Source organism: Pseudoliparis swirei, chromosome 22, assembly GCF_029220125.1.
Source record: "Pseudoliparis swirei isolate HS2019 ecotype Mariana Trench chromosome 22, NWPU_hadal_v1, whole genome shotgun sequence".
In the NCBI taxonomy this organism is placed as follows: Eukaryota; Metazoa; Chordata; class Actinopteri; order Perciformes; family Liparidae; genus Pseudoliparis; species Pseudoliparis swirei.
Genome location: NC_079409.1, coordinates 19488928 through 19498608, shown reverse-complemented (window position 1 = coordinate 19498608; position 9681 = coordinate 19488928). Strand labels below are relative to the sequence as shown.

At 43.5% G+C, this 9681-nt stretch overlaps 1 protein-coding gene across 1 annotated transcript; it reads right to left on the bottom strand.

Annotated features, from left to right (window-relative positions):
- Positions 1–2452: 2452 nt before the first annotated feature.
- prdm13 (PR domain containing 13) lies at positions 2453–9368 on the bottom strand. The gene is made up of 4 exons (XM_056444426.1): positions 9125–9368; positions 7362–7493; positions 7128–7248; positions 2453–5144 (listed from the first exon to the last, which is right to left on the bottom strand). The coding sequence occupies exons 1-4, from the start codon at positions 9290–9292 to the stop codon at positions 3649–3651; spliced, it is 1917 nt and encodes a 638-aa protein (XP_056300401.1). The 5' UTR covers positions 9293–9368; the 3' UTR covers positions 2453–3648.
- Between the last annotated feature and the right edge of the window lie 313 nt (positions 9369–9681).

The window sequence follows — 9681 nt, the reverse complement described above, 5'->3', positions numbered from 1 at the left end:
TCCCAGTAATACTCGGCTCCTTCGACATTTTGTTTCATGTTGGATGGATTTTAAAAGGAGGTTCAGTTTGGAGATGCTGTTAAGCAGAAATCCTCCAAAGTTGGTATATTTACACGGCGTTCCGATTCATCTGCTGGGCAAGGCCCACGTTCAAAAACTATCTTGTTTTTGACTTCTCCGTGATTACATTATCTTTGACTCATGTTATGACCTAGATAATCAATATCAAACAACACAAAAACAGCAATTTTCACAAGTCTCTTTGCAGTGTGTGTGTGTGTGTGTGTGTGTGTGTGTGTGTGTCCTGCTATATGTATTTCTTTGTGTTTTCAGTCTCACAAAACGGGTGAAACAGAAGAGATTAAAAATAGGGAGAGAGATTCTATCAACTTTTCACGCATAGATCCAGTTTTCTGCGTCACAGTTTATCTTCAATGCCTTTACATCTTGTAGAAAGGCAGTGCTGTCATTATGGGATGTCTGTCCTGCTGTGTGAAGGGAAATATGTTTGAATGGGCAGAGGAGCAGAAGTGTGTGGATAGCTTATTTAAACCTGTGCCTGAATATATATAGACACTACCGTTCAAAAGTTTGGGGTCATCCAGACAATTTCGTGTCTTCCATGAAAACTCACTTTTATTTATCAAATTAATTGAAAATTGAATAGAAAATATAGTCAAGACATTGACAAGGTTAGAAATAATGATTAATATTTGAAGTATTAATTTTGTTCTTCAAACTTCAAGCTCAAAGGAAGGCCAGTTGTATATCTTATATCACCAGCATAACTGTTTTCAGCTGTGCTAACATAATTGCACAAGGGTTTTCTAATCAGATATTAGTCTTCTAAGGCGATTAGCAAACACAATGTACCATTAGAACACTGGAGTGATCGTTGATGGAAATGGGCCTCTATAACCTCTGGAGATATTTCATTAGAAACCAGACGTTTCCACCTAGAATAGTCATTTACCACATTAACAATGTAGAGAGTGTATTTCTGATTAATGTTATCTTTATTGAAAAAACAGTGCTTTTCTTTGAAAAATAAAGACATTTCTAAGTGACCCCAAACTTTTGAACAGTAGTGTATATATATATATATATATATATGGATATATAGATATATATAGATAGATATATGTACAGTATATGAATAAGAAAGGCTCGAAATTAGGGGATTGTTTGGGGAAATGGGACACGGCTGAAGTAACATTTTAGTTTATTCTGATATTCTACATTTCACAGAGAAATACAACACTACTTTTTGACAGCTATAGTTACGGTACGTAAAAATATGTCATGAATATGATGCATTGTTGAATATTACAATAAAAGCATATACATTGGTCTAAAATATCTCCCTGAAAAATGCTAAATACACATATTGTAATATTGGTTAACACTGGCAGGGGAAAGTATTCAATTACTTTTAGTGCAATTTGCTTAAATACATTAGGGTACAGTTCACCTCAAATCAATGTGTTCCCTCTTACCTGTATTATATTTATCAATCTTGTTTTGGTGTGAGTTGCCAAAAGTGTTGGATACCATCTGTATATGTCGGCCTTCTCTCCAATATAATGGGATATGGCAACAACAACAAAATTCTGAACAGCAACGTCTCTTTCCAGAAATCATGACCTGGATTCTCAAGATGGAACCTTGTTTTGAGCAGTTTTACTATATATGATCTATTATTATTGCTGTTGCTGCAAATGTGTTATTTGGCGCTTTGAGCACCAGCCGAGTGCCATGTGGTGCCTTTATTTTGGAGAAGGAGAAGACGCATCTATATTTACCAAACTCTGCAACTCACACCAATACAGTCTAAATCGATAAATAGCACTAAGGTTTTTTTCCTTTTGGGGTGAACTGTCCCTTTAAGTATAGAATTTTAATGCAGAACTTGTAACTTGTAATATGTTAACATTGCAGTGTTGCTCCTTTAATTTAAGCATCCAAATACCTCTTTCTCTAGGAGATTGTTTATATATTATACATTGTATGTATCCAAAACTCTACATATAGCACCTTTCTTATTCTTATATCTTGCACCTTCTGTATGGTGTTTTGTTTAATATTTTCAGTTTTTTCTTTCTTATTCTAGTGTTATTTCTAAAGAGAGCCCTATAGACATCCAATGTGTCTGGACTACAGGCACAAATGGCCAATAAAAACTTGAAACCTGAAAATATTATAGTTATTATTATTGTTGTTATTATTATTATTCAGTCATACGTCAGGGAATGATATGACGAGGAGCCACAGCTTTGCTCCAGCTGGTCATGAAGGTGTTCTTCAACAGGCCCGACTGACTGAGCCTCGATGCGGATTTATTACTGCGCCATAACTGACGACATGTTTTATATGATTTATAATACACCATCTGCATACATCTGTTCAACCGTATTATCAAGACTGACTGTACCACACAAAAGAAAACACCAAATGAATATCAGATTGTAGAGTTTAATCGGGTTTACATGGAATTACGTTGTTATTCATTTTGAACAATCTCACGAATGGCTAAAAAGAAAAACCTCAAGCAATTAATATTTTAAATTAAAATGTATTCAAAAACCAACAACAGGGAATACAATATTGTGCTCATAGACAATATCACTTATAAACAAACGTATACAACACTTCTCCACTGAAATGTGAAATATCATACTTTACACTTCTTTACAATAACTGCAATCAATACAATTTTCTCTCTCTAGAAATAACTCCTTAAATAAACTGGCGCTGCTGCTGCTTCTTTCAGAAAAGCGTAACCTCGGCGAGAAAGTGCAAAAGTATAAGTACAGTGTGTGACTCAGCGAGGCGCAAAGATCTTTCATGAAGTCCTGAACATAAATCCGATTAAAAATAATCGCGATGCATCCGTCCTGTTGAAATGAAATGCCCATTGCTGTTTTTAAAGTGCAACTGACAGTTTAAAAGGGAAAGGTGAGAATGAAGACATTTGTTTTTTTCACAATAAAAACCAAGTAAGAAAAAAAGAAAAATAAGAATCATATTCTTTTGCGGCTTATAATTTACTAGAATCGTCCATATCCAGTGTGATGGAATGTAGTGCTCTTTTTTTGTCTTTTTTTTTAGGGGATTGGGCCTTCAGTCATAGATTATTCCTCATGGGGAGACTTTTTTTTTTTTTAAAGGCATTAACTGTTATATTATTATTGTTTTGTACATTGCCAAGTATATATATCTGAGATAATTTAGTGGTATATTCGGCATTAAATGTTTATTTTTATGGAGAAAAAAAATAGGATTCCAATTGTGATTTCTTTTGCATTTGAAACAGTTGGTTAGGAGCGCGCGACACAACCCAAAGGCCACGGGTTATTTTGGCCGTTGTTGCAGTGCGCATGAGCGAGACAAAGAACATTTGACTAACTAAATATATGGATCTTTTTTTTCTTGAATGGCATGATGAAACAGACAACAACAACAACAAAAATAATAATTCCCTTTCAGTCAAAAAAGTAATAATTCAATTAAGTGTAGACCATGTGGTGCCATAGTTCAGACGGGCCAGTGTCTCAAGTGTAAACAAAAACAAATCTAGATTCAGTATAGGACAACGTTACATTTTCTTTCTCGTGTACATAATTTAAAGTCAATGGACACGGACGCGTCTCAGTCATCATTGTTTTTGCTCGACTCCTGGTCGCTCTGGTCGTCGGTGAAGCACACGTCCACGTCACTGTCATTGTCGCTCTTCTGCTCCTCGTCCTCGAACAGGCCGCCCGCTTTCTCTTCCAGTTTCTTGACGGTCTGCCCCGGGTGCCTGGACTTCACGTGCCTCTCCAGGTCCCGCCTGCGCACCAGCACCTTGCCGCAGAATTCGCACCTGTACGGCGTGTTCCCCTCCGCGTGGAGCCGGATGTGTTTGTTCAGGTTGCTGGGGTCGCCAAACGGCCGGAAGCACACCTTGCACTTGAGCGGCTTGTACCCCGTGTGAGTCCTCATGTGGATCTTCAGTCCGTACTTCCGTGAGTACAGCTTGCCGCAGTACAGACACAGGTGTCCCTTTTTCGGTTTGCCAGAGCCGGCGTTGCTGGCGCTCCCAGCGGGCATCGAGTCCAACCTCGTCCGGTTCTTCTCCGCGGTGATCTCGGACAGCTGCTGCGTGTGCATCGCGATCTCCCGGTCGATGTTGGTGATGGAGCCCAGGTCGTGGTTCAGCGAGGGCGCGCCGAAGTAGGACATGGACTCCGGGTACTTGAGTAGGTTGCTGAAGTGGAATTTCAGCGGGTAGTACGGCGAGCTGTACAGAAGCTCCCCGTTATAGACGGTGAGGGGCATGAGTGGGATGTTACAGTCTGCGCCATAAGTCTTGACGCCGTCGAAGTGAGGGAGGGAGAACCGATCGAAGTGGAGTCCGGGGGGCATCTGAGGGTAGCGGGACGGGGACAGGCCGGAGTGCATCCGACTCTCGACGTGCTTAAAAGCCGAGGTCTCCTCCATGTGAGGCAGCAGCGGGAAACCTCGGATTGCGTTAGTGCATGGCACCATTGGAGATGCGGGGTCCATGATTGCAGGTGCGCGCTTGTGAGGGTGGCTCCCTCCCCCGTTCAGAGTCTCGCTAACGTTGCGGATCGGTTTCAGGTGGTTCCCGATGAGTTTGCTGAAACCCAGGCCGCCCAGCTTCCCGTTTGCGTCCTCTCTGGAGGCGTCCGCGCCCGGGACTTTGGAGACGCCGGTGGGTTTGAAGGCCGAGCGCACACCCGGATGGAAGCCCATGCTGCTCAGCACCGAGGATGTAGCGCCGAAGCCGAGGATGTGTCCTTGGTTTCTGGCTGAGGTGACGCTCATGTCGAGGGCCCTGTCCTGCTCCTCTGCGCTTCTTTTCTTTGACAGGCCCGCTTTGTGCGGGAACGGCGAGGAGGACACCGCCCGCCTGCCAGAGTCTGATATGGAGGAGTTACTGTGGCCGCTCCTCGGAGAGGTGGAAGTGTTGGGGATGTCTCCGGACTTCGGCGACCTGCTGAAGGTCTCCGTGCCTCTGGCCTGCTCGCTGGACACAAACCCCCGACCGTTGCTCAGGGCGCAGTGGAAGTGGACGTGGGCCTTGAGCGTGTTCGGGTACTTGAAGATTCTCCAGCAGTACCAGCAGATGTAGCGCTCCTCACCTGTAGCGAGACCAGAAAACGTGGCATTAAATATCAGAAGGCTGCAGGTCATTAAGTCGCCCGACAACGTGAAGCCAGATAAAAACATGACAATTACATCCCCGTGCGTAAAATGCGTAAAATGCGCGTAAAATGCGTAAAATGAAAATGGCAGCTTTGGCAACTATAGGGAAAAAACCTGTGAGTGACCCCCTTCTTTTTTTTCTTCTTCACCCAAACCACCGATGCGCACATATACATTGTACAGGGTGTCATGTAAACGACAATACATGTTGCATTACTTTCCCATTCAAATTGAGGGTTTGTCATATTAATACATTGCCCCATCGATGTTCCCTTGAACGTGTCCCTTTAAATAGCAACATGCACATCAGTCACTGCTGCACATCACATTTAAATTATAATATAAGTATTATGGATGAGATCCGGTGTCTCAGATCTGGTGCCAAATGGCACAGGAGGCCATTGTAATGACCCTCCGCCCCCCAGTCGAGCACTCAGAGGTTAATATAGATGTAATGATTTTGTAATCCTCATACGGGCCCATTGTTTATGATCGCCATCAAAAGAGCAAACGCCCTGCCCAATCTGGCGCTCAGGAACCGATGCATTGAACTCGGCACTCTCCCTCTCTGTGCGCTTTCCCGTGGAAGTGACAGCAGCTGTTGCTTGAAATCGCAAGTCTCCATGAAACAATGGCGCCGGCCCATCTGTTGACGCCTCATAATGGGAGCGAGCGTATGTCCAGGAGCGCACACGGTGATGGGCCGGAGGAGCAGGGCAATATACACCCCATATAAAAGTTAGTATTCATTAGGCCACAATACCTTGACGCACCCACCTAATTTGCCATGAAGCACTTGTTTTTGAATTTATTTGCTTTTGAATACATGAATATTAATGACGCCGTGACATTTGTTAACCTCCGTCTCGCAACTGAATCCCGGGCCTTCTTTCTTCTTCTTCTTCTCCTTATTTTTCCACGAGATACTCCATTTCTGCTTTTAATTGATATCTTTCTCAACAACAACAAAAGATGCTTCAAGTACCGTAATTACTTCATCTCCATTATTAATATCTTTTCCCGGCGGACATTTGATATCAATAGAAGCTTCACCGTTTTGCTTTCCACGTTAATTCAATGAGTTGAGAGGCCCTTCCCGGTCCAAATAAAACGTGTAATCCCAAAGCATCGCCAATTGATGGCATTCCCTTCAAAGTATCTGTTGATAATCTTTTCCTTTTTTGTGGGGGTTTTGCGGATTAGTTTCTTTCCGAGCTGGTGTTTATTAGATTAGGGACTAATCCCCACGCGCAACCGCCAAATTATCATTACAGCCCAAACAAGCCGATTAAAAGACCAAACACAGGCTGATGACAAAACTCACAAGAAATGTTCACATATTCTGAAAGAAAATAATGTGCCCTAATTTATTGTGCTGTTTATTGTATGCCCTCCTATAATACTCCTGCAATCGAATTTAGTTTTGCTCGTCAATATTTAATCATTCACCTTCATCTGAATAAAGAGCGACACTATCTGTTGTGGCCCTGAAGTAATATTATTATCCCTTCTATGCAACGAATTAAACGTTTCGTTTTTTGGTTTTCTAAAAGAAAGGGATTCTTAAATGTATTATATTTTCATTAAATGAAAAACGAATGTTGTATTGTTTTGGATTTTTAACGAAACATTTTAGTTAAAAAAAAAAAAAAAGGCTGCCGGAGGTAAAAACAACATCCATTGATTTCCATCACTGGCGATACAAGGAGGGACATCCCGGGTATTGGCAGTCATTTAACTTGTGATGGACCCCTCAACATGTCGATGTGGTCTCTTCCCCGCGGTGTTCCACGTCACAGCCATAAACAACATCCTTATAATTCAGACACAATTCTCCTGTAATTCCCGTCACTTAATTTCCATATAATATTCTCCGTTTTGGCTGAACTCTGTGCGTCATTATTAGAGGTCGGCTTTACCTTTCTCGTCGTGCGTCGGCGTGGCGGTGGTGGGGATGTCGTACCACTGGGCCACCGCGGCGGAGTACCACACACTGAGCTCCTCTCCGGCGGGGATCTCTCTCAGCACGCGGTAGAAAATCTAAAAGGCGGGAAGAGGAGCTGAAGTTAACTATGGTGTCCAAGAATGGGTCCAATTGTGTGTCCAAGTGTGTGTGTGTCATTTGGCCTCATAAATGTGTCAAGATTATTCACCTGTCTGCCAGGTAAATCCGACACAGCCTCCAGGTTTTGCTCTTGGCTGTTCCTGGCAGCGCGGATCAGTCCGATCCAGTCTGGAACGGGACAGCCCGAGTCATCCACGAACTCCCCCCGCACCAAGCGGATCTAAGCAGACAAACGGGTCGGAATGAGCACGAGGCATTTAGACTATATATATAGAAACGATGGGAAACGTAAACTTGAACATCCGAATAAGTTAATACATGTTTCGGCTCCAGCTTTTGAAACACACGTTTGGCCCCTTTAGTTCCTCTTCATGAATCACCCTATTCATGCTTTTGTTTATTTGTATTTATTAATATTGTATTAAGTGAATTCTCTCGCCGTTATTGTCTGTCTGTCTGTCTGCTACCTGGAGGTGCTCCGCCACGCATGACCAACGCGCGCTTAATGCGTCTTTATCCGCTCTGCTGATAATTTACTAAAGAGAATGACACTCGGGCCTAATTGAGTTGATATGGGAAACGAATTTGAGGAGTGTCAGAGCGTTTCTAAACTGTTCAAGGACATTAATGATGGAAGCGTGACATTTGACACGGAGATTGCACCTGATGATCGCCGCGGCCCGGGGCCCGGGGCCACGCATTTAGACGCATCAATCACAGACACTGACAGCTCCACAATAACAGGGCGCGGCTAGAGGCCCCAGAGCCGCGGTGTTTACTCCTGTGCGTGCACAAAATAGGTGTTTTAAAGTGTTAATTTTATTTTTCGTCTCTGCTATTATACATGTTAACGTCGGGATATTTTTATTTTTTTATAATTATCTGCTCCTCTGGTTCACAGAAATATGATTTAGCTCTACATGCTCAGAATAATACCAATAAAAAATAAAACGAATTAAATTTTCAGTTTATTTTGTATAGCCCGATATAACAAATTAAAACTGTTCCTCAGAGGGCTTTACAATCTGTACACATACGACATCCCTGACCTTTGACATCACATCGAAACAGGAAAAACTCCCAAGAATTAGAAAAAAAAACGTTCACGGGGAGGAAACCTTCAGGAGAGCAACAGAGGGGGGTCCCTCTCCAAGATGGACAGAGGACATAGATGTCATGTGTACAGAAGGAAGCTTGCAGTTTATTTAGTTCTATTTTTTTATAAGGTTTTTTATTATTATCAGTAATTTTCGTATGGCCCGCGGGCTGCGGCCCCGGCCAAGGTGGCATCTTTCCGTGGCCGGGTTGCATTAACATTAAACGGCTCACCGGGATAACAGGCCCGACAGGCGGTGAAATGTGAGGCGGCTGAGGGCATGAAGCCCCACACAGCGGACCCATTAGGCCGGTTAATAGAAGCACAGACTGACAAGTCGGCCGCTAATGGAGCTCAATTATTTCCAACTTGACAGGCCAAACCAATTAATACGAGAAGGCCCGATGCAGTTTGACAGTGAAGCTTTAAAAATCACTTCCGTTCGTTTTTAATAATCACGCGCGCAGAAATGTAAGAAAGTGTGTTTGGATGTTAAAGAGGGCTATTTGTGGTCAATTGTGTTCACTAGAAAATATTACAACGTTTGGAGTAAAAAGTTGTGTATGCATTTTTTGAATAGCACAATTGGTAATAAATCACTCCATCAACGTCGATTTAAAAATATAGCAATGCACCCTGTATTCAATAATGCACTTCATTATAAATACACGTGTATAAATCAAGTATAAAAACCTGCAGCTTACAGAGAAACACATTTTCATGAAATGTTTTCAGTGTTGTTTTTTTCAACTCACCTTCTTTTTAGGTCCAACTTCCTTGCGGTCCGACACGTACTTCCCGAGTTTGAAGACGCCCGGTACCGGTCCTATCCGGAGCCCGGCCGGGACGCTGCAGTCCGCAAACACACTGACGGTGGTGGACGCCCGGGTGGCTTGCATGGCGTGAGCTGAGATCAGAACCATGAAGGCTGATGGAGACCGAGTGGGAGAGTTCAAGGAAGAAGGAGGAGGAGGAAGAAAAAGAGGAGGAGGAGGAAGAAGAGAGGATGAGGACCGGCCGATATCCGCCCTCAAAATGATGTGTTGGCGTTATGCTCTCCGGCTTTTCTAGTGATGGTGATAAGCAAGGGGGGGGGGGGGGGGGCGGGGGGTAGCGGTCCTGAGTTTGAAGCAGCGAGTCGGAGTGTGTGTGTGTGTGTGTGTGTGTCTGTGTGTGTGTGTGTGTGTGTGTGCGTGTGTGTGTGCGCGCGCGCGTTTGAGTGAGTGTGAGAGAGTTGGGCTCTCCCAGCAGCTGTGAGGAGAGGGGAGAACGGGCCGGCCTGGTCACATGGAGACTTTCCCTCACCCCGCCG